The sequence below is a fragment of the Agelaius phoeniceus genome, chromosome 1, assembly GCF_051311805.1.
Source record: "Agelaius phoeniceus isolate bAgePho1 chromosome 1, bAgePho1.hap1, whole genome shotgun sequence".
NCBI classification, from domain to species: domain Eukaryota; kingdom Metazoa; phylum Chordata; class Aves; order Passeriformes; family Icteridae; genus Agelaius; species Agelaius phoeniceus.
In genome coordinates this window covers 20675599-20701284 of record NC_135265.1, presented here as the reverse complement: position 1 = coordinate 20701284, position 25686 = coordinate 20675599, and the positions used below count along the sequence as shown (strand labels likewise).

The 25686-nt window shown below is 38.9% G+C and overlaps 1 protein-coding gene across 1 annotated transcript in view; it reads left to right on the top strand.

The window, feature by feature from the left end:
• The first annotated feature begins 10976 nt into the window (after nt 1-10976).
• The window catches only part of LOC129134906 (macrophage mannose receptor 1-like), a 33146-nt gene continuing 18436 nt past the window's right edge, over nt 10977-25686 (top strand). The window contains exons 1-12 of the mRNA XM_054654686.2: nt 10977-11154; nt 12960-13361; nt 14501-14674; nt 16177-16335; nt 17529-17642; nt 18110-18244; nt 19241-19423; nt 19954-20111; nt 20771-20884; nt 21217-21332; nt 21634-21782; nt 25055-25254. Of these exons, the coding sequence (XP_054510661.2) occupies nt 11097-11154; nt 12960-13361; nt 14501-14674; nt 16177-16335; nt 17529-17642; nt 18110-18244; nt 19241-19423; nt 19954-20111; nt 20771-20884; nt 21217-21332; nt 21634-21782; nt 25055-25254 (1962 nt within the window). The 5' untranslated portion in view covers nt 10977-11096. The remainder of the gene's footprint in view (nt 11155-12959; nt 13362-14500; nt 14675-16176; nt 16336-17528; nt 17643-18109; nt 18245-19240; nt 19424-19953; nt 20112-20770; nt 20885-21216; nt 21333-21633; nt 21783-25054; nt 25255-25686) is intronic.

Here is a 25686-nt window from a genome sequence, read left to right as displayed (position 1 = left end):
CTAGCATGTTCTTAAATGCTCCTTAACAATCTGTGAAACTGTCTCATTGCTTCTTTATCTGTAACATTTGAAGGTTTTACTTGTCTAATGAAAGTATTGTAATTTAAGCTGGTCTGCACTAGTAGTTTCTGAGACAGGTTTTATATATTGATGGCCCTTTCATATCTCCTCTCAGTATTTGCTGATAGCAACGCTAGCTCTTCCTTCTGCATTTCAGTGGCTGCATCTTCCAGGTCTCTCCTTCCTTCTGCTGTTCCCTTCTAGACCCTGTGCTGTGGTATGTGGGTCCTTCTGACAGTGCACTACACCAGATAAGGTAAGGTAAGGTAGATAGATAGACAGATAGATAGATAGATAGATAGATAGATAGATAGATAGATAGATAGATAGATAAGGTATTTCAGCTGAGATCCTCGCAGCACTGAGCAGATTAAAAAGATTTAATCCACCCTTGTAACACCTTCCATAAAGGACCCTTCTGTCTAGCTTGTCTGAATTGGTTCCACAGGATGCATAATTTTGGAAAAAGTGGCTACCAGAAAACAATAGGCCAAACCCAGGAAATATCCCTAATGAGAATTTAATTAGTGAAAGTTTCCAAGGACTGATAAGCCTTTGCAGTCCTTTTGCATTTGTGAGAATTGAACCCAGAGTTCACCAGGTCTATACAGAGTTTCTAGTGTGACAAGCATCAGCAGAGAGAGGATTGTGTATCTTTGACCATATTGGAGACAGCAGTGGCTGATGCCTGGTGTTGAAAAGTAAGACCCTCTGAGAGAACTATCCAGACATCTCCTGAGAAATATCTGGAGTGCCAGTATGGCTCTTTGAAACTGAGTGTACAGCTGGGATTAGTTTCAGAATATTGGTCCAACCAATATTGATCATTGCCTGTGAGTGAACTCTGTGAGTGAAGAAGTGAATGTGCTGTGTGAATAGCTGCTTGTTATTAGAGGAGCTTCATTCTATTCATAATAAGAGCTTGTTAGAGAAAAACCCAAACAAACAGAACAACTTGTTTTAAGAAACACAGTTGATGATCTGCATTTCTTCCCTATCAGTGAAGCAGGAATTTACAAGAAAGTTTAGTTTTCCATACATCCTAATTTGATGGATTTTCTTCTCAAACTTCATGGTTACTTGTAGGTTTTTTATTACAAATTATTCTCCTGCAGCTAGATTTCTGAAAGAAAGCTGCCATTCCCACTATTTCCTACCAAATCCTAGCTACTAGACCAACTCCAAGAATGCTCATCAGGCAAGACAGGTCCAATACCTAGTTTACAGACTACTTGTGTGGAGGTAGGAAAGAGGTACTCGTCAAATGCTTGGACACAGAATTTAGTGGTAAAAGCAATCTTTCCACCAGGCCAAAGAACCTTTGGTGTTACACTGCTGTAAACAGAAATGTGGGAAACACAATTTGTCAACATGTTCTGCTTCCACATGGACTCTGGATTTGGTCTTACATGCAACAAAATAGCATTTGTAAAATGCCTCTCCAAAGATGTTGGCACCTACTTTCTCAGTCGCTTGCCCTTGTTTTCTCTGTATGAGGATGGTACTTTAGAGAGAATGTCCTGTCTTTTCTCATCTATTTTCATTATATCCCTAGCCTATAACATGGATGAAAAAGTAATTGTTTCTCTACTTGAATTTACTATAATGTAAGATGTAGTAACTGCCTTTAAGGAAGGGAAAAGCTGTGAAAAATTCACCATTGTAACTTTCTCTAAGGTCAGACAGTGATAGAGCCATGGCAGACACATATACAAGGAAGAATGGAGCATCCTTCTCCAAAAAAATAATACCAGTTTACAGAGAAAATTTGCTAATATCAGTATCAGTACCTATTAGATTCAGGCCCCTGGCTAAACATGAGTCTAAAAAGAAACTGTTGTACTACAAGTCTTTATTTTTGTCATTTAATTTTCTGAAACTAGGGGACTGAAAAAGGAAGTGAAGAGTAATTTGGAGCAAAATGTAAGGAAGTTCTATAAATACAAAGAGAATAGATAGATGTGAAATGATCTAGTGCCTTCAGGCCAGATTCCAATGGGCAAGAGCCAGATTTTCCGGGGTCAATAGGAAAGGTGCAAACTGCTCCATAAGCAGAACGTGTTCCCGATGTCACTGCATCCGGACAGAGGAAGAGTTAGTGTTCATTTTGTCTCTTCACAGCTGTGTCCTTATCTAACACATCCAGCTTTCTGGGCACAAGTTTTTGCTGTGCACAACTATTCACTCTCTGTTATATAATCTTTTGAAGGAGTTGGTTAGTGCTTTAAGGATGTGGTTAGTGGTTCTGGTTCCTCTGAGGAAATATTTGCTCTCATTTCTGGAGAAAGCACACAGTGCAACCATTATGCTGGCTTTTTACCCAGACTATAGATCTAGACATCCAGATGAAATCCATCTCACCTACTTTAAGAACCGACTGACATAATTTTATGTTTATAGTTGATAATCAGGAATATATGTGGAGGACTTGCAGTTGTTTTGTTGCCCACCAGAAGAGGCAAATGATGACAAAGAGGCTCTAGACATTGGAGGGAATAATATTCAGTAACTGGAGGAAAAAGAATTTGTGCAGTGGGAAACAGTGACTGAGGTTGGTAAGAGGATGGCAAACAAAAATACAATGCAAAGTGTCCAAACAAAGGAGATTGAAGGGAAAGGTTGACCTAGAAATGAAGGAGTTTGAATTGAGCCAGAAGTGCTGACCATTCCTAGGAGAGAGAGGCAAGGCTGAACATGGCAAAGCAGAGATCCGGGAAATGCAGATCCTGCAGGGAAAAGTGCAGGAGGATGAGACTTCTGGTCATGGGGAAGGAATAGAGGGTTGAATTTACTTTGCATATGAGAATTAAAAAAAAAGCTGATATACATAAAGTGAACTGTTGCCTCAGGAACACTGTTCTGACCAGGAAAGAGAGTGTGTGTGAGGATGGAGAAGGGCTGGAGAGTGTAAGATCTTTGTATGTTTGTTCCTATTTGCCTGGGTATTCTTGTGTTCTTTGGAAAGGCCACAGCTTGGGTATCAGAGCTGGTATCACAGGGCAGAGCCATCTAGAAAAATGAGGTGATGGTTTCTTTCTTGAGAGTGGTGAGTATGCAAAGGATGTGGCTGGTGCTTCAGAGCATCAGGCTAGAGTGCAGAGGTTGGGAGGGAACCTGGGGTTTTCCTAAGAGGAACAGAAAGTGGACCTGTGGGGAAGCCTCCGGGGCAATGGAAAGGAAGAGGTTTTTGTTAGAGTGCTACAGAGGAACTGTGTGGGTTGTTTTGCAACCCAAGAAGCCACTGAGAGAAAGCTCACAGCAAGCACTTTCTCTGCAAAGCTACTGTGAAAAGTGGAGAAGTTTGTTTTTAAACATCTTGTTAGAGAACAAACACCCCCTGCTGTTCGTTGCCTCTGCAACACGTTCAGTTTGAAGAAAAGGTGCTGATATTTCAACCTGCTGGATCTGTCCCCCTTGGGGTTCACGCTCGGTGGGTGCTGGGAAACGAGAACAAAAGTCAAAAGAAAAGGAAAGAAAAGGTATATTGGCCTGTAATTAGTGATGGGAGTGAGGGGAGTGAATAATCTGTCAAAGGGCAAATGGGATAGTAAAAATGAGGCTCGATTACACATCTCCCATCTGCCCAAGGATTTCTCCTCCACTCCACGCGGGGAAAATTTTTTTTTTTTAAATTCTAGGCAGTGGGAATAGTCCAGAACAGAACTTTTCTCCTAATAGTAGCGCTTTTCATTTCAGAGCTACCACACAGAGATGGTCATGCTTGTCAGGCTGCTTTTGAAAGTAAGCTTCTGTCAAAGGCACCACTTGCTTTGTACATGGGCTTAATCATACATTTAAAAGTGCACAAAATTTAGGGTCTATTCAGAGTTAAATCCATTTCCAACAAAATTTTAACAGGAAGTGGGAAATTAGAAATGTGCAATCTCCTTATGTTGCAAAGATAACAAAAGACTGGAAGAGACCATTTATCTTCTTGACTGTTTATTTGCCAAAGCACGTTCATTTACTTCATATAACAGTGAAACTGTTATTCTTAGTTGGAATGAAAAAGAATTGATTATGCCACAAAGAAATGGCTACATTATAATTACTTTACTGAATATGTGAAATTCAATGATATAGAAACTTAGCATAGTGACACAAATTGGGAAGGTCTTTTAAACATATGAGGAAGCAAGATAAAAAGGAAGGAAATCCTAAAATTTTGCTTGAAAGCCATTTGCATTCACTTAAAGAATCACAAGAGAAAACCACAGTCTATGAATTTTCTTCCTTCAATAATTTTCCATTGCTTCTTGTGCGTTTTTATAATTTGATTAAAACTGCATTGGCTACTATAATAATTTCAATTCCAGAAGCTGAGTATTTTCTTATAACTCCAACTATTCATAACTTGCTTTTTCCTCAGTTATTCATATGGTGTTTGATAGTTCAGACAACTAAAGTGTCATTCAGAGTGAATTTCATAGATGGTTTCTGCCTGTTCTCACATTTAGTGTGTTCAACATAACATGACATTCTGCTCTTGTTCTCATGCCAACACAGCTTGACTCATAATTTTTCAACTGATGACTTCTAAAAGAAACATATCTGAAGAACAATGCACTTCTTTTCTCTAAATGGCCTAGTGGTAGACTATTATGATTTAGTTCAGAGGAATAAAATGTGGATTCACTCCTTTCCATGAGGAGCACTGTGTGTATTTTTTACTACTACTTTCATTAAAAGAAATTTTCTCCGATTAGTCTTTCCTTACTTTGGAATCTTCAATTTTGCATTTAATTTCTCAAGTCAATTACTGTATATTCTTAATGAAGTTCATTCTGCATTTTAGTCTTTGGATGCTTCCTGCTGCCCCTCTGTGCCCCACTATTTGGACTTTACCAGGAAGTGTACCTGCCCAGAAACTGCAGGACTGGATGTCTTCTAAACAGTGGTGAAAATAGTCCACATATGTTTCCATATGTAAAAATGCCTGAAATGAAAAGCCACATTCATGCTGCTCTGACTATTAAGTACAGCTACTGATAAAGAGTAAGAATGAAAGAAATTTGGAAGAGCCATCCTATTTTGTGAAGTAGTCTGTCCAAAACATGAACTAAAAGTCCTGTATGACTGGTAATGCTTTAGGAAAAGCCCTGAAATTGCTGGAATAGGGATGGAGATGGTACTGAAAGAAAGGAATTCCTTACTCTATGCTTTGAAATATTCTCATTATTTTTACTGTGTTCAGGGGAAGCTGTCTGTCTGCTCTTCATTAGTGAGTGAGTGGTTTTGCTGTAGCTCTGCAATGCCCATGAGATCAGCCATGGACATTCCCAGCCTCTCCAGAGGCAGAGCAGGTGCAAGGACAGCACACAAGGGTCTCTGGCACCTTTCTTGCCCTTTGAAGCAGGTCAGCCTGGGCACAAGGCTTTGGTTGCAGACAGGAGTGAGGTGATCCCAGGCTAGTTTGGGTCAATGGCTCTGGCATGTGGACCCCAAGCAGCTTCCCTGACATGCTGCTGCACTTTAGAGATGCAGCATCTTTCATTTACCACTGAGTGGAGTCCTTAGCAAGACTACAGATGTGCAAGTCTGGATTCCCCAATTGCTGTGTGACATTTTGCTCAGAGCAGCTTGGCAGTGAAGCTGTGCCTGGCATCACAGCCAGATTGCTCAGGGCATGGGTGAGTGCTATGCTTGTCATCAGGGTACCACAAGGAGAGGGTTATCTTTTCCACCACTGTCAAATACAGTTTCTATCAAGTATTAAATACAGATTTTTGTTTTGTTTGTTTAACAATTGAGAGGGATGCTTATAAAACAATATTAATTTCAAAATTTGTGTATCTTTACTATCTATATTTCACTGGACCTTTCTTTGGACAATGTCTTAAGTCAGATACACACCCTGGGTCTCTTCCTGTGGATGTGTTTAGTACATTGACCCACTTGGAAAGCTGGGCTGATGCTCCCATATATTCAAATCCCATGGTCAGGTAGATGAGTGCTTCCAGTAGGTTGTAAAAGCTGCATTCCAAATCAAGGTTGAAACCAGATGTGAGCTTTCAAGAAATTGGGGTCCCAATTCTTCAGAAATTAATTATATTGCAAACGCAAAATAAAACCACAACAATCAAATAGTCCAAAGGAATCAATTGTGAAAAGAAAATAAGGAAATAGGAGCTAAAAGCAGCTATTTTCCTCATCCTCATATTTCTGAGTGGCTGTAGGTACCTGTTTGTCATTCTGCAGTCACTTATATTGTCTCCCAGTATCAGATTCTCTTCCAAGACTTCTATCTGCCTCTCAGTACTCCTTCCTGTTAGTACCTTAACCCCTGCAATTGCCTGTTTTCCTCCATCTCTTCATGAAGAGACTGATGTGCAGGGTCCCCCAATGAGTGCCCACTACCTACTGGTCTCTGCAAAAGGAGATTGCCATGGAGGAGCACACATGGATCCAGTCTCTCCCTTCATATCACTCCTGTTTGTGTGAATGGACAGAGGAAGCAGAGGCAAGCACAGAAGATGCTTCACCTGGTGTGTGCAGAAAAGTTGGTGATGATGCATCACATGGGAGCATCCTTTCTCAGAGATACTCGAATTGTGAGGTTCAGCAAGGCAATTGCAAAAATAGCAATTATAATTGCTAACAAACAGCATTGTGCCAATCTGTTGTTGTGCTGCAACTACCAAGTTCTTACCTTGTACTTTATATTCTTATAAAAACAAACATTATATAAATCTTCAGTACACAGACACACACCTACTGGAATGTGTTACTTCCATGTCACATTAATTGTATTGTGAAACAATGTGTCACTTCATATCATTAAGCTTCAAAATACCTTATTTTCAGTTTAGGAGGGATTTTAAAGATGCTTGAATAAATGTGCTCTCTATGGTTCTGAATGCCACTGAAAGAGAAGTGTGAATGCCTTTTTGTTTTTTTTCAAATGCTAAAGCACACAATACAAGGCATGATGTAATTTAAAGCTTAAAGGTCTTCAAATTTTGTATATCCTGTGAATAGAAACCTATAATCATATACATAGGAGAAATAGGGAATTGAAAAGGTCCTGCCCAAAAGTAGTGTCAGCTAAAACTGACCAGCTGCTGAAAGATCCAGCCCCTCTTTTAAAATTTCCAACAGCAACCATGATTTCACCTCTTTCTGGGGCAGCCTTGCCAACACTTCTGTACTGATAATGTTGGAGTGCTTTGCTGTGTTGCTGGCTCCTTAGCACAGCTGACCTAGAGTGCCCCAAATAATCTCTTGGTTGCTCCAGAGCAGGCTGGCATCAGTTGTGTTCAACCTGCTTCATGGGAATGGTCCCTGGCATGTTTGACATGCCAAACTGCACCTAGAAACCCCTTTGGGGAAGTGTTCACTGTCGTGGGTGAAGGACACATGCCTGCACTCATTTACAGAATAGACAGCCCTGCAATATTGCCTTTTCCTGAGTACTATTTAATTTAAATTAGTGTGCCTAGTTACCAGCTGGGCTTAAACCATGAAACTAAGCTTAAATAATTTATTAAGTACATTTTCCCATTATTTGAGCTGTTAACATACAGAATGGCACCAAATCTTTCCATAAAACCCTTCTCAGTACACCTGCCAACTCAACATAAGTTACTAATTACTGTTCTTTTTTTAGGGCTATGATTCCTTATTATCTAGTCATCATCTCATGACTAGCAAATAGTACTTTTTTTTCTATTACTTTTTCAGGAATTCAAGTTAGCCTGCTTGTGTTATAATTCCTTGGTGTTTTGATGCATTTAAACCTTGCCTAGCTTCCCCCGGTGTTTACTGAGAATCCCCAGTTTCTCCAAGTATTACAGCTTGTCTCTAAGAGTTAAAAATAATCAAATTCAAAAAACAAAAAATGGGGTTGCCTTGCAGCCCAAACATCACATTAGGTTTTCATCTTTAATCTATCCTATTTTTTTTACACAGAGTTGGGCACAATTTGTGTAAACTAAACAATGCTTCTGGTATAGAAAATGGTCTTGCAAATATTTCCTTATCCTCCATTGTTTACAGGCCTCCTGATGAAGGATGAAGTGTCTGACAAAATGCTATGGAAATGAAGAGCAGTTTTAAACATTGCATGCTATGTTTTGGTAGGAAGCATTAAGTTCATGAGTGCAGCAACACTGCCTCCTGTGAAATGAGGAGAAAAATGTATTCGGCACTGCAGCTTTCCAGAACAGACTTAAGTGTGATAGACTGTGATGCTGCCAAGTAAATGTGTGAGATTATTGAAAATGTGAGCAAGAGCTCCAACTCATTTTAAATGCACATTGGCTTCATAAGATGGAAAATCAGCTAAATTAAGGGTACATGCAGTGATCTGAACAGCATCCAAAAAAAAAAACAAACCTACTTTGATGGATGATGTGCCTACTTCAACGAATATTCAGAGAAAAGTGGTGACTGAAAAAATCCTGGCATTGGCTGCAGATAATGTGGCCTTGGATAGTCCTTTAGTTGGAAGCTGGCTCTGACTTGAGTTTGAAGCTTTGACCAGTGCTTACCAGCTTTCTAGTGGCAATTCAGATAATCCTAGCAGTTTTTAATGCAGTGTACCATGACAGAAGGTCTTGTATCTGAAGATCTGAAAATATTTTTCTAGATGTCATATAGACTTCACAACACGATAATTTTGTGCAAATGCAAAAATTAGAGGACTTATGGTTTGACTGTGGAAGGGAGGAGCACCAGATAGGTGGCACAAGGGCAGAGCTGGGAACAGATGAATGTTTTTTTTCCCACATGTGTTCAAAATCAGGGCAGCTTTGGGTAGTGCTCTGGTCTGATGAATTATTTTTTAAGGTGATTACACGTAGTGGTTTTAAGGTGCTAGCAGTGGCTTCAGTTTACTGACTGTTCATCTGTTCCCTATAGTCAAGGTGTTGTGGAATACCAGCAATGGGTAAAGGAAGCTGAATCTTATTCTTCCAAAATTCCTGAATGTGGTGCCAGGTTTAACTCAGGTAAGATCATTCCCCACCCCTTTTTTGTGTCCATACAGCAAGGAGTGGGTGAGAGAAGAGAGAGAGAAGAATTAGGGAGTGGCTGCTCTCACTGGATGCCCGTGGCTGGTGGCTGGGCTAGCACATGCCTGGCCTCAACTCCCTGCAGCACGAGTAGTTTGCATTGTCAGCACTAACAAAGCAAACAAAACTTGTCCTGAAAATGGGATCTGAACTGTAAATCCCATCCATGACCATTACCCTCCTAGCTCCTTACCACTCAGTTGATTGTGTTCCTAAATGTGGATTAATTTAGGGAAAGGATGGGTGCCTTTCTCTCCAAAACAGGAAATTCAGCACAAATGGTGTGACCAACATAGTGTGCCCAGGGCATGTTCAGGCTAAGTAAGGTGATAGTTTCAGCATTAGACAGTCCTGAGAAATAGGTAAACTGAACTGATGACAGCCATAGGCAAATCACTGTCTGCTCCTACAGAGCAGGAAGTGACATCCAAATGACAAAAGGAAGTAAAAAAGAAGAAAATGCACTGCAGTGATATTACAATGCCTGGAAGAGCTGTGAGAGATTTAGATGCCCTTTATAACAAGGAAATCTGGAAACTACTTCAGATTAAAGCCAGCCCTTACAGCTGTTTACAGAACTCCTTTTGATATTTTATTTGAACTAGTGTGTGCGAGTTACCAGGGTAAAAAAAAACAAAACAAAAACAAACCAAAGAAAACCACAAAACCTAAACCCTACATATCTTTTAATAGTTTTGCAGTTAAGAGATTCCTTTGGTAACGGTCCATGTGAATGCCTGCTCTCTCTCTATCTCCTTCTGTGCTGTCAATTATGAAATTTCCTTCCTCTTTCAGAAAATAGGCTTGATACAATTGTATTTGGAAGGTTTGTGAGGAGGGGAAGAAGTCTGGTGTCTTCTTTGCCAATGGTTGTAAAGAAACTTCAGTCACTCCCCCCAACAGAGGCTGACAGATAGGTCAGGCTATGAATCTGTATTGGGCATTAGGATATTTTTCAGATATGGAATTTTTCACACACCCTTGTTACCCATCTTTAAAATCATGTTCTGAACCTCACCAATCCACAAGCAGTGGGGGAAGAAAATGTTTTAAATACATTTTCCTGCCAACATTCCTGCTTCAGCATGTTTTTCTAAGATATTCAAGACAAATTTTGTGTTTAAATTTGGTAGGGAATTCTAGAAAATTAAAAGGACTTTAAAATCTTGGAAAAAAAGGTCACAGAGTCATAGAATACCTTCAGTTGGAAAGAATTCATATGGATCATCAAGGACAATTCCCTGTTCGTCACAGGACACCCTAACACTAAACTATATGACTAAAAGTATTGCCCAGATGCTCCTTGAAGTGCTTGCCCATGGGAAAATGGTAGAGACTTTTTTTTTTAATAAGAAAGGAAACAGTGATAAAGCAAAGGAAGAAAACAAAGACTAATTGTAGAGATAACATAAAGAACAGGCATTTTCCCAGTTATTTTTATAACTATATACTGGTATCCAGGAAATATGATTGGACTAATTATTTGTTCTTCCACTATCCATTATTTAAACAATAGTCCAAAAATGCATGTGGATTATTTCCAATGATTGCTGAGCTCAGTTAACAAGAAGCGGCTAAAAGGTGGTACAAAAGGTTGATGAGTGTATCTGCAAACCAGCATTCAGATGTAAGATTTAAAAGCTAAGGCAGAATTTCTGTCTTTAGTATTTAGTTGTTGATTTGATCCCACAAGTTCCACACATCTCCTCAGCAGAGACAGTGGGAATGTAGTGTGATAAAAACTTGGGATCACCCACTTTCCCAAGGAAGGAAGGTTTGCCCTCAGTGAGATGCCATTCTTTTCTGAGGGTAGAATTTGTGCCACGTAGTCCTGTTTTTTAGAAATGTGGCATGTGACAGAATATTTCCTTATTTAGCACTTGGAGTGTTTACCCAACCATCCAGCCTGCAAAACTGAGGAGGACCAGCCGCTGTCCTCTCCTCAGCAGGACTTTACCACCAGCAACTCTCCCCATCCAGGTTTTGCAGAAAGGAGGGAAAGGAAAGGAAACAGCATTTCCAATTATGTTCTCTGGGCTCTTGCTTGTTCTCTCTCTTGTTCACAGCTCTTTGCAGCTGGTGGGTAAGTGCCTCCTGCTTGCTTCCTGTGGAGGTTGTCGTGAAGGTGCTTCCACTCCTCTGGCTTTTCTGGGGATTGTGGTTCTGTGGTACTGCCAATATGTACATTATTAGTGTGGGGATGGGGAACCTCTTAATGGCAGGCAAGAGGCTGGGGAACAACCTCACAGGAAAAAAGAAATGGTTAGAGAAAGAACCAGAGACTCAATCCTTAATGGCTTTATTAATATATAGTGGCACTATCATTTCAATAACCCCAGAAGATCAGACCTAATAAAATGCATGTTTAAAAGCTGTTTTAAGAAATTATTTAATTTTTTACAACTGATTTTTGAGCTGTTGGTGTCTGGGTAATGCTTTGCAAAATCAGACAGGGAAAATCTTCAGGAGTGGTGAAATGCAGAAATATTGGCAGGATATTAAGATATTTACAAATGATGGCTGTAAAGGGGGTTTCATCCACTGTTTTGAACAGACTCATTGAATTCACTGACATTGATAAAGTGGATGGATTTTTTAAAAATAAAATTGGACTAAGTTTAGGAAATATCTTGTGGAATTGCAGTGTACAACACTACAGCAATCCCTTTAGCTGCACTTCTCTTGTAAGTATTCTGCAGACCTGAATGTTTAAGGTTAAATCCTTTCATCTTTCTTACTTCTGAGGATTTTCACAGATTGTCTCAGAGTATATGGTATTTTTTTAATCACAACAGTATCCCTGCAGGCCAGAAGAATTATTTTCAGTGTACTGTATATTATCAATTAAATTGACTTCAATCCTTTTGCAAGCTTTTTAAGGAAATGTCTTTAACTTCTTAAATACATTTTTATTAAATATGACACCCACTGCTCAAGACATGTATCAGGGATGAAAACTGGTTATGAATCCCACAAGCTTTGGCAGGAAATACAACCAGCTGGATCACAAAGTACAAGACAAGGCAGCAGAGCAAATTCACAGGCACGGTTCACAACTGCTGCTGATAAACTCATTGCAGGACTGAAATTAGTTCCCCTGTTTCTACCTTACCTTGCAGCCAATGCTTCAGGCTTGATCAGATAAACTTCCTGGAGAGCTGGGGACCCAATTTCTGGTGCAGGTGCACCTTCTAACTTCCACCAGCCTTTAGACACTGGCAAGTGCCAGATGCTAGTACTGCCCAGTCTTTGCTACTTTCTCAGACTGCAACTGGCTTCCCAAAGTCATTCCTAGTTTTATAGTGTGTGGCTCATAGTAGGGGATGGCAGATCTTGTAGTCAGCAAAGCTGAGGAGCCCAAGTGACCCCTGAGAAGCCCAGACTGGTTCACTCACATTTATATGATGAAAAGAAAGGAAAGGTGGATTTGGGGAAGGGGAGGCAAATGGCTCAGCAAAGATGGCTGTGTGCCCACTAGGAGATCTGTAAGATCTGGAAGGGTGAGAAAAGTTCTTAGAGATCAGAGGTCTATGAGGCCATGCCTCTGGGGATAGGTTGGATGGAACAAGGCAATGGTAATGGCAGTGTGGCTGAGGTAATTCACTGATGTGAAACCATCCAACAAGCTGTGCTCAGCTGCTGCTGCTGCCCACCACTGATCCACAGCATGGTGATGTATAGCCATGACATATATTTTCTATTGTCTACTTTATTTTTAATCAGTAGAATTGATGTTGCTCTGGACCCTGTTGAAGAATAGAGTGTTTTTATCTGACATGAATGCAATGACTTCTTGTACATGTGAATAGGAAGCGGAATAATATCACATATCCACTATACATATATATTCTATAATAACTATTTGCTATGTGTTGTTTTGTTTTACAGACATTAAAACATTTTTACTGTATAATAAAGTCAACAGGCTCTGTCTTGAGGCATCTATTGCACAGTCAGTTAGAACTGCCACTTGCAATCAAGACAACGAATCACAAAAATTCAGGTGGATCACAGATCATCAGCTTATGAGTGTGAAACTTAAACTATGCCTGGGGGTGCCATTGAAGAAGGATCAGGCCATGGTCACCCTGTATCCCTGTAATCCAAAAAGTGAGCTCCAGTGGTGGGAATGCAGAAATGAAAGCCTCCTTGCAATCCAAGGAGAAGATTTATTTTTCAGTCCTGGCAATGAAGAATATGATAACGTTTTGTTAAAGAAGGAGCTGAGTGCAAAGAATAAATGGAATATATATGGGGCCATCGATATTTTATGTTCCCAAGGATATGAAGGTACAAAAAATTTATTCTTTCCTCCTTTGCATTAATTACTTTGTGAGTGTTAGAATATTTAGGATCTTTGGCTCTGACTATTCTGACTCCTTCACTGACCACCAGAGTTTTAGAAAATCCATGCATTGAGGTACTTAACTTTGAATTAAATGTAATATTTATGTCCAAGCATGTATTACATACACACACTTTTTCAGGCTATGCATTATAGTACATTAATATTTCAAGTACTATATAGAGGGTACATGTACCCTCTATATATTATATAAACACATATTATTAGTGAATGTGTATATACATATTACTCTCATACTATGTATAGCATTCTGTACTATGTATAAGAATTCTCTAAAGTCACTATTTCTCACCATATTGTGTCACTAAATTATTAACAGAGCACATAAACACTGATAAGTTTCTTATACAGTCACAGGGTTATGAAATTTACATCCCCATGAAGGAAGGACAATATGGGAGTGCTGAGAAAGGTCTGAAAGTTCTGATTTAAGCAGAGGAAGCATGGCTTTTTTGATTCAGCCGATGAGGACGCTCATGGAGTAATTACAGTCACCAGTGCAATTACCTTTTTTGGTTAGCTGAAGTCTGATTTTTCTGAATGGCATTCCCAAATCCAGAATGAATGCTCTAAAAGCCCCTCACAGGATATTTGAATGCTGAACTCTTAGCTTTACATGTGGGAAGCTGCTTCACTGTACGAGATACTTAGAATAGTCACTGAAATAAAACCACAGAGAGATAGTCTAATATATGTTTACTTTTTTCCCCAGGAATCAAGACTTATATATTAGTTCCTGCTCTTGCACATGTTATATAAATCTTAACAATGTTTGAAATAGAAGTATCTTAGGGTAAAGCTCTAGATCCTTATTAAGATTGTAAAAGAGTCTTGGTCAGAAATTTAATTATAGACTTCATCCATGATATATTACTTTATTATCAGAATAGCACTGCTCTAAAATATATGTCAGCAGCTGAAGTCTGAAAAAGTGCTGGTTTTTTTATGATTATGGGACAGGAACCATTGAAAACACTTTGAGGTGCAATTCTGCCCCAGACCTTACTTTTTCCCCACTTTACATTCATTTGTTGCTTTTCATACTCATGTTTTGTCTCCTCAGAGACCTTCACGCTGCAGGGAAATGCTTTTGGGGCGCCGTGTGTGTTCCCTTTCGTGTACGATCAGCAGTGGTGGGGGGAGTGCACGGCCGCGGGCCGCGCCGATGGCCGGCTCTGGTGCGCCACCACCGCCGACTACGACACGGACCAGAGATATGGCTTCTGCCCCTCCTCAGGTGAGGCACCTGCTCCCTCCCAGGTGCCCTTTAGTGGGCCTCTGGCAAACCTGCATGAGCAGAATATGATTGTCTGCATAAGAACTACTCATAACTCACGAGATGTGATTTAGTATATGATGCGTAGCCGCGGGCCGCAGGTCACTATGCAAAGAAATGACATGTTGCACAAAGATGTGAAGAGAGTGATTGAAGAGTAAATCAGCATTCAGTTCCCACTTGCTGTGGGGGTGTTGCTGAGCAGCACAATAATTCTAAGCTCCTTACTGCTTCCCAGCCAGGATGTGTGCTGTCACTGTGGTACAACCCTTCTCTGGGGACTCCCGCTGTGGTGGATGTGGGCACAAAAAAGAGCACTGTAGGAAGATTGATGTTGAAGTTAATGTTTCAATTTGCATGATTCTCATGTGAACATATTTTTTTGCTAAAGTGGAATGTGTCCTTGTATCCATGCTTTTAAGCCCTGTTCATATTGTCCAGGAAGTGGCCTTTCCACTCCATTGACATCTGCCTGGCATTTCTCTGCAGTTTCAATCACTTTCTTTGATTTCTGTGGTCACTTCTCTGTCTATCTCCCTTTACAGCCTGGAGAGCTTTGCATTCATGATGTTGAAATCTCCACCTGACACATTTCATCTTTCCTTTGTATTTCTCCCCATGGCTCCTGTTCAGCATTGTCTTCTTTTATTAGAATGGCCTTTACTCCACTTGATTTAAAGTGGACTTTCAGTGTGGCACACAGTTGACTAGGGACTCAACTGTGCTTTCCAGGTTCCTGCAGAGATATCTCACACACTGACCCCTGAAGGTGTGACATAGGGTCATTGAATAATTTTCAGAGTTTTCAGAAAGCTCTGTAGTCCTAGCTTTCAGTTCTTTTTTTAAAAATTCATCTTCATACTGAGTTTTGGGAATGATCAACTTCATGATAAAATTTTGTGTTGTGCTTGATTGAGAATGTTGATATCTTCAACAAATCAAAGATGTAAAGGTAATCAGAGGAGGAGCATGGTGCTGCTCAGCACCATTGCTGTGTGACAGGCACATCCAGAGGCTCTTTGAATGGGAATGGGAGTTATCTATGAAAGGTTTTGATGCTAAATTCAGGTCTATAATTAGTTCTTACAGCTCTCAGTGGAAGCTGCTGTCCAGAGAGAGAAGGAAATGTTGCACAAATATTTCAAAATGTTCTCCTGGGACTTCTCTCACACAATGTATTGACACTCCATGCAATGTATTTTCCTCTGTAATCACTTGCCCTGTGGTAATTCCTGTCTCTCTTCATGGAACAGGAGGCAGTATAGGCTACCTTTACCTGTCAGCTTACTGGCCTTAATTTTGTCCTTCCCCATCTGCTCATAACATTTTCAGTGGTCTTGAAAGAGCAGCCCAGGTGAAATTTATGGAGACGAATGAAAACCTGCTACACAGAACAAGAACCTGCAGCTCAGTTTTCTGTTGGCAATTTACTATGACCTCTGCTGTTATTATTCTTTCTACAGATCAAGACAGCACATGGACTACAGATCTATCAACAAATATTCACTACCAAATAAATTTTGACTCAGCTCTCACATGGCACCAAGCCAGGAAGAGCTGTCAGCAGCAAAACGCAGAATTACTGAGTATCACAGACATTCATGAACAAACATACCTTAAAGGTAAGGCAGTAGAGCAAACCCTGGGTTACATTCAGGATCTGTTCAGGCCATCATAATAGCTAAGGATTATTTAGCATGATTTTGGCCATTGCCTTTGGACCTAAATATGTGTGGGCAAGAAAACAAAATATTTTAGAATTTGCAAGTTTATATCAAAATTGCTGCAAAATTTACAGAGAATTCAAAGTATTCCAGCATCCTGCAAGTGTGTTACTCTGGTTTTTTAAGAGTTTCTAAGCCTTCTGATGTTGACATTCTTGTAGTGAACTTTCTCACACACTTTCTGTAAATAACTCATTGTTTTGCATTCCTTTATGGAGGAAGAGAGAGTTGATAGACTGTTGGTTTGTCCAGTGTCATTAGAGAGGTGGCACTGTCACCCTCCAATCCACTGTCACTTTTGGAAAACTATAAATGTTGGAGTCAGAAAATAAACTTCCCTTTTTTCTTCACCTTGAGAATGGTGGTGAGCTTGTGTTCTTTCGTGTCCTATACCGACATAAGTGTAACAGTTTGACTTCATATTTACAAATATTACAAATCTTATTTTATATATATATTTTTTTAATGGAGGAAAAAATCCTGAAAAATAAATAAAAGACTTACTTTTGATCAAAAGGAAACTTAAAAAAAAATAAAAGAAAGAAAAAAAGATTAATCTTTATACCAAAATAAGGACTTGCTTTGTTTCAAATGCTGTTTTGACAGCTGCTTTTTTCATTCTCTTGGCAAACTGAAAAATATCAGTTATTTATAGATATCAAATTGCAGCCTTATGTATCCACATATAGATGAAGAAATTATATGGAAGAAATATTTATTGCTGGTTTTAAGGATTAATTTAACTTCTAACAAATTTTTATTATTGTTTATATTTATACTCTACCAATAATTCTACTTCTATGTACAGAATTTAGCCTGTTCTGCAGAAACAATTTTGTTTTGAATATACTCTGTGGATATAATCTGTGTTCATTTTGCATTAGTTGACAGAATAAAACAGGGAGTTTCTGTTTGTTTGCTTTCTTACAGTATTCAAACTTTGGCATATTTCAATGTATTAGGTTCCATAGTATGTACAGATATTTACAATTTTCTATTTAGGAATACAAGTCCTCCTAGAGACATTGTTAGTGACCATTGTTAATACAAATGAGATTTATAAAATAATTCCTCTTATTTTTGTAACTTAGAATTAACAGAAGATACAGATTCTGCACTGTGGATTGGACTCAACAGACTGGACTTGAGTAGTGGATGGGAGTGGATTGGAGGCAGCCCTTTCCAGTACTTAAACTGGGCTCCAGGTAGATGTGACTTTGTTTGATTTTGTATTTCCAGAGAGAAAAGATACATAACTCAAATACTCCTGTAATCTTTACTATCAGGCAGTTAAGCCATGAGATAAGTATTTTAGCTTTTATTGCTTTAGCTTTAGAAAAATCTCTTTTTCTATAGCAATATAAGACAGAAACCTTCAATGTATTGCAAAAATATTTTAGCTATGAAAGCAACACTGCCTATCCCAAAAATATTCAGTCTTCCATTTCTTGACTAGCAGCTGAAGTATGAGTTTACAGGTTTGTATCCTCTTACCTAACTTACATACTACACTTCATACAGACATTTCCACTACTGGAAACACTAACCAAACCTGGGAAAGACATGACCTCCATCACTTCATCCAGGAGTGGTCTCTCATGTGTATTTTAGTCCTTAGAGCTCTGTTTTTCATTCAGAAAAGTTCATTTTTTTCTCTGTACTTTTCCCAAAGGAAGTCCATCTCCAGAATCTGGAAAGCTCTGTGTGGTTTTGAATCCTGAAACAAAAGCTAAATGGCAAAACTGGGAATGTGATCAGAAACTTGGCTATATTTGTAAGAAAAGGAACTTTACTTTGGTTCCTTCAGGTATGTTGATATATATTGATAATGAAAGTAGAAGATGTTATCTGTATCACTAATCATATTGACAAGGATGAACAGAAGAATTTTATTAGAAATAGAACTATTTCTTGTTTCTCTAGTTTCCTTTTTACAACCATTGCAACCTTTCTAGTCTGATCTCCAATTCCACAACACAAAGACTGAAACAGAGAAAAGCAAAGAATTTCCAACTAGTCACTCCTGTCTGTGTCTCAGGGGCCAGGTCTCCCCTTTATGTCCACAGACTTCTGACTGTCAAAAGGGAGAACAATCCAAAAATTATTTTTCAGAAGCGGGACATTAGTAAATATAAGCCCAAGAAAGAAAGATGCCAAACTTAGTGTAGTTCTAAGTCATTCTCCATGACTTGTGGTCAACCAGCACCCAGACAAGCAAGTTCAGAGTTCACTGCAGAAGTGATGGAAGATCAAGACAGTGAAAGATCAACACATTGAAGTGAGAAAAGATATTTTAAGTGTATGAATATATGGTGTGACACCATATATTCATCTAGCTATAAATTTGTCTTGATGGCTTTTACTCTATCAATATACTTAATCCTTTGAAAATTCATTAAACTTCTACACTTAGCTGCAGATAATGTCTGATTTCTCCTGTCTGACAAATAAGTACTAGGTGATACAGAAGCTAATAAAATTAATGAATTACAAAAATAATACATTTGATTAATACATTACAAAATTAACATATTTGTTGCAAATATTTGACTAAACTTATAATTTGTATTAGATATTACTTGTATTAAAAAGCTTTCCTTCTCCAAGCTAAAAATCACCTGGTTTAGAGAATCACATTTATGTCTACTGCATTTTGTATTCTGTGTTCATCATTTCTTAATGATGGGAATTTCAAAAGAAAATTCTTAGTTTAGAACTTTTGCACATATGAGGTGGAAATATTTTCAGTGTCATGTCCCTTGCACAGCATTTGGAGCTGTAAAGCCTTGGGATGTGTTCCTAGGTGACCCTGGGCCTGTTACCTGCCCAGCTGGATGGGTGTCCTATGTGGATCACTGCTACAAGATCTTCAGGGACAGCAAAGGATGGGAAGGAGCTCTGACCTCTTGTCAGAAGGAAGGGAGTCACTTGGCCAGCATCCAAAGCCTTGAGGAGCACAGCTTTATGGTGTCTCAGCTTGGGTACAGTGAGTATTTCCAGGGGGTCTCTTGCCTTTGCCTGTATGGGAAACAAGACATTGATAGTTCCTGATGAATTCTGCATGTTGTCAAAACTCTGATTTTTTTATTGCCAGAATAATTGATCTAGGTCCGGGGGGCTGCGCTTAGGGGCTTTCAACATTTTTTTCATTTTGTTGAAAGAAGCTTAAAACATTCACACTCCAAGTTACATAAAAGCAGTATTCTAAAATTTGACCAATGCAATGGAACTGAAAAGTAACTACTCAGACTTCTATCCTACCATCATGGTGTATCAGCATTAGGCTGGTAATTCACACCCACTGTTATGAGGAGGAAGAACAACATTTTTCACCCAGTGCAAGAATTTCCTTACAGCCTAATTTTCCAAAGCATACAGTCTTGTATTATTTTATAAAATTATCATAGAACATGCTGCATAAATTTGTGAAAAGAATTGTATGTCCAAAGCCTAATGGTTGGTGCTGTGAAAAGGGTGGAGTGCCAAAAGAGGTCTTATCTCTGTTTCCATCTTCAGAGCCAACAGACAAGCTGTGGATTGGGCTGAATGACCGTAAGGTTCAAATGTATTTTGAGTGGAGTGATGGTAGCCCAGTGACCTACACAAAATGGCACCTGGGAGAGCCATCCACTACAAACAACAGGCCAGAAGATTGTGTCCTGATCAAGGGCCAGGTGACATTGCTCAATACATATTGTACTTCCATACTGAAAATAACTACTTAATAAAAGAATAACATGCTCCGTTATTTCAGCAAATGGCTAAAGCCGGAAGAAAGAGATGTAGGGATTGAATTGAATGAGATTGAGAATGAGATTGAATGTGACCTTTAAAAAAACCAAAGCATTACTGCATCACTGGTGAAATTTTCTCTTTAAGTACATCTGAAAGTCACAAATGAAATTATTAGGGCTACAAACCAGGTCTCTGAAGGTATTTTGAGAACATGATCTCCTTTTCCTCTGGTGGTAATGATGGTATATGGGGATCTCTGATTCTTGTTGGCTTCTCTTTGCCTGCTTCTTTGCCATCCCATAGCACAACTGCCTGTGCAGGACTCAGCACAACAGGTCAGGGAGCAGCTCCATGAACCCTTCTCCCCTCTTATCCCTGCCAGCTGAGGCTATACTGCTATAGCCCAGTCTACTCTTTCACAGAATGTGAGCAGATTTGGTTTTGATATCATATAGGAAAATTAGATAAGGAAAAATATTCAATTTAAAAATAAAGGAGAAAGACGACAAATAATTTTCATTATAAAGAAAGACATTATTTATCTCCTTTAGATTATTCATCTTTATCTTATTTTATTTCAAACTTTTCCCTGGCACAGAATGGCTATTGGGCAGACCATGTCTGTGACAAGAAGGCTGGCTACATTTGTAAAAGAAAAGCTACGTCACAAACAGCTGGAGAACAAGAAAGTAGCCTTGCAGGTTGCAAAAAAGTAAGTGTGGGAGAATGGAACATCAGTTTCTCAGATGAAATAGGTACATTGAGAATCCATTAGAATTATTTGAATTATTTGTATTATTTACATGGAAGGGTTTTTTGTTTTATTTATTATTAAATTTCTCCCTCTATCTCAGTTACTCTAAATTTTAAAAAACTATTTACAGAAACCACTTAGGAGGAATCTGTAATTTCACTGCAAAAAGTTTCTCATTCATAAAACTCATGATCATTGTGCTTCATTAATTTTTAAATGTCATATTTCACTTAATACATGGTACCCCAATTATTTAAAATTTGTATGAAAATCCCAAAATCATGTTACAGGGCTGGAGAAGATATGGGATCTACTGCTATTTTATTGGACATGTTCCAGCAACATTTTCAGAAGCAAACACCACTTGTGAAGGAGAAGAAGGTTACTTAGCCACAGTTGAAAGTAGGTATGATAATGACTTTTTTCTTTGCTTTTAAATATCTAAAGATTATATCTTATGAAATATTCCTAGAAAAGCTAACACAACACCAAGCAGCAAAATGGTTAAGTAACAGATGAGGTCTCTAGTTGAATAGCAAAAAAGTCTTGCTTTTTTATGTTGTTCATATGGAATCTGAATCCCATGTGGGGTCTTCTCCCCGAGCCTGAGGCAAGGAATAAGAGAAAAAATCCATCATCACATTAGACTGACAGGATTTGGGTAAATGCCTTTGTTTTCACTTGCATTTTGATGATGTTTTTTACAGATATGAACAAGCCTATCTGACTAGCCTTGTTGGGCTGAGGCCTGAGAAGTATTTCTGGCTTGGCCTCTCTGATGTGCAGGATCAAGGCACTTTCAGCTGGGCCAATGGTGAAGCTGTCTCCTTCACACACTGGGATGCAGGAATGCCTGGTAGGTGCTGTGGTGAGGGATGGTGGGTGCTCTCTGACAAGGTGGTCCCTATTTAGGTTGGTATATAGTCCTCTGAATTTTATGTTTTAGACTTTTGGTATATTTTACAAGTACTTGCAGTTTTTCATATCCCATATTCTAATTTCAAAGGGAAAATTTTAAACTGCACTTTCATATTAGAACATCTGATATATTTACCCATAAGATAAGGTTTTGGCCTGTCTTCACAGGGAGATAAAAGGAGTTACAAATGGGTCCTAAGACTATTCCACACTTGTCCCTCTAGTGAAAAAGTTAGCCTGGGAGAAGAGATTGAAACAGAGCAACTGGAATATGGATTTTAAGTTAGAATTACAAACTCAAAGTATCAAAAATCACTGTGCCATTATTATTTTTATGTGTGATACTAAGAAAACTGCATTAATGGGTTCATACTGTGCAGAAACACAGAAAACAAGATTTCATTATGCCATGAGGAAATCTTTTTGTGGGATATGCTACGTTCCTCTCAGTGATTATTTGTCTGAAGTCTTTCTTGAAAACCTATAAAATATAAAATAAAAACAATAAAAAAATATGAAAGACAAAGACTAACAAAACCTTAGCAAATACCATAAGAAAAAATCTTGCCAGGGAGTCTCTGCTGTCAGAAGATGATCAGAGCATGAGGAGAGCACACAGAGGTCATGTTAAGGAATCTTCCCTCTCTGACCATCCAAGTGCCACTCTGGAGTCACACTCACACCACCTGAGCTGGGACCAAGGTGCTCCCCAGCTATGTCGTGAACGGCGGGAGAAATGCGACACACCATACGCGTGAATAGCAAATCTCGAAGTTTATTGAAACTCTACACATATTTATATTGGTGTTAATGAAGCTTATACATATTGCAAAAGCTGAGCTCATTATTGGTTAAAGCACACTTAGATCAACCACACCTACTTCTATCTTCTAGCAATTATTTTGCTTCTATGTTTGCATTCTTCTAACTTCTCTACCTAAGATAACTACATTTTCTGGCAAGCGATTTTCTCCCCCGTCTTCCTGTTTCAGAGAAAGTCACTGTGACCTTTGTCAGTGATTGGACACTGGTTGCTCGGTTCCCAGCTTGTTTCCCCTATCTTTATCCATTGGTATCACATCGAAACGTCCTTTCTCAGCTAACCAATTATCCAAAAAGCTCTCTACACAGCTACACCCCCACACTCACACAGTCAGACAAGGTTTCCTCAACAGCTTGAACCCAGGTTTCCCCAGATTTTTTGGTCACTAAAATAATTCAAACATGGTGCAATAATAAAATAACAGCTTGAGCTGAGTGCTTCCAGGGAAGGTCCATGAACAGAGGAAACCCTGGGCTGTTTTACAGTCTAAATGCAGCAATGTCTGGGGTCCTTGGCCCCTGCTGAGCCTTTGGGTGTCCAGTCATCTGCTGGACCACTGGTGCCTGTGCCTTTTGCTATGCAAAGGGTCAGCACCAGTTCACAGCCCTTTGCCTTGGGTCCCACCAGCCAGAGCTCAATCTTGAGTTGGCACTGCAGCTTGTAAACCAAACTACCCACAGCAAATTCATTCCTCAACAATCAGGCTGGTATAGTAAAGAAAAATCTGTTTCCTTGCATCTGTGTTCACTGAGAAGAAAATGGACTTTCTGTGCTGGAAAGTTTCTTTGTGAGGGTATCTTTGAAGAGTCTATTTCAAGCTGAAATATCAAGAAAATAGATTATGGAGGAAATTTGATGGCATGAAGTCAGGACTAAGCATGGCTGCAGAAGTATCCAGGAACTGTTAAGATTACATGAAATTAACCCTTCTCTTTAATGTGTAAAGAGAGCTTTAGCTTTGGCTTTCCTGCTAAAGCTGCCTTGACATCTAAGCTTTGCTAGAAGACAAATTTGGTGCCAACATTTAAAATGATTACAGATATGGGGAAATACATATCTGTATGATAGAGATATGGGGAAATACAGATGAATAAGTCATTAGTAAATTAACGGAATCTGAAATAAAGAATAAATAGTGGGAAAGATACATAAAATCACTTCTGGAAAGGGAGGTCATGCTTATAGGTCTCTCAGAGCTCCACACAGTATGTGAAAGCATATGAATGAGGGAAATCTAGTTAGTGTGGTCTATCTCAATTACCAAAAGCCTTTCAGCTAATCTAATATAAAACAGAAAAGCTCTTACATGAATAAAAATATTGATAAAAAGGGACTGACTGGAAAGTGGATTTTTTTAATGGGGTCTATTTTTTAACTGAGGAACTGTGTTCACCAACAGAACCCCATAATGACCTGTGCCAAAGCCCATGCTGTTCAATATATTTGCAGACCATGTGGAAAATGTGCAGTCATGAAGTGGCAAGATTTGCTGATGAGAGTAAATTATTTCTGATAGCAAAGATGTGCCTGTGAGAAAACTCAGGACGGTATCAGAAGAATAAGTGACTGAGCATGATCAGTAAAACAGTAGGTGAATTTTGATGCAGGCAAAGGATGCCCTTAGGAACAAACACATGTATTAAATTGCCATAAAATGATGGATCTATAGCTGAATTTCATTTCAGCTCATGGCACCATGGTAAACAGGTCCATTAAGACATCAGGTCTGTGCCCAACAGAAATTAAAAAAAAAAACAAACGAAATCCCCAAATAAAATGCTAAAAATACTTAGGAAATTAAGAAAGAGCACAAATATGCCATTGAATAAGCCCATTTTGTGCATTTGACTGCATCTTGTGTGATGTAGGCAGCTCTGTCTCCCTCTGAGAGAGCAATCTAAAATTACAGCAAGCATCATGGGACAAATTTCACCCTGAAGCTGTCTAGGTTTGCATCCCTGCCCTCTGTATGTGCCAGTGGGGCTGCTGCCATCTATGTGAAAACAACTCGTGCCCAAGGTAATGTTATCTCATGTAAAACACGCTTAACATAAATAGAAATGAGATTCTCACTTGAAAACACAAGATTTCACTGTAAAAACTCTCACTCTACTTTCTATCCAAAGAATTAATTATGCAGGATATTTAAAATTAAAAAAAAAGAAAAGTAGAATTCTATATTGATCTTGACCTCCTCAAACAGAAAATGCTACTCTGCCTGTATGAAAACCACCTAAAATACAAATTTTCTTTTCAAATGTTACTGCATGGCAAAAAGTGAATGGCTGCTGCTCAAAGATTCTGACAGAATTAAATAATTCACACTTTAGAAAATATCCAGCATGTTTGTTTTTGGGTTTTCTTATGGTCTTTTTTTTCCCTTAAAGGAAATAATCCAGGATGTGTAGCCATGAAAACAGGGACTGCAGCTGGATTATGGGATGTTCTTGACTGCGAGACAAAGCAAAAATATATTTGCAAACAGTGGGCAAAGGGTGCAACAGTTCCACCTGTTCCAACTACTGCTCTGGTCCCCACATGCCCTGAAGGTTGGGTATCAAACAACTATAGAAGTTCCTGTTTTAAAGTAAGTGCCTAAATAGTTAAAAGAAGAAGCTTGGGTGGGGAAAAAATAAAAAAGAAAAAAAAAAGAACTGACATCTTCATTTTGCAATATCTGAGATTGGAATAGAGTAAAAAACAAAACCCCCAGAATTCTTCTAAGGAAAATATCCATGAGGGGGGAGAAACTAAGAAAGAAAGATAAGGTTGAAGGGAGGGAAGGGAAGGGAGGGGAGAAGGGCACAGGAAAGAAAATGAGGAAGTTTGTGCTTCAGGGGTTGAAGGAACTGGAGCAGGAAATGGAAGAAGAGGAACAAAAATATCAAGGGCCCAGAAAGAGAAAAAGAAAAAGAAAAAGAAAAGAAAAAACAGGAAACAACTCTATATTAAATTATTAAAAGAAAAATGTCAAAATTCTGTATGAAACAGCAGAGGCAGAAAAGCTGGTTTGTTGGTG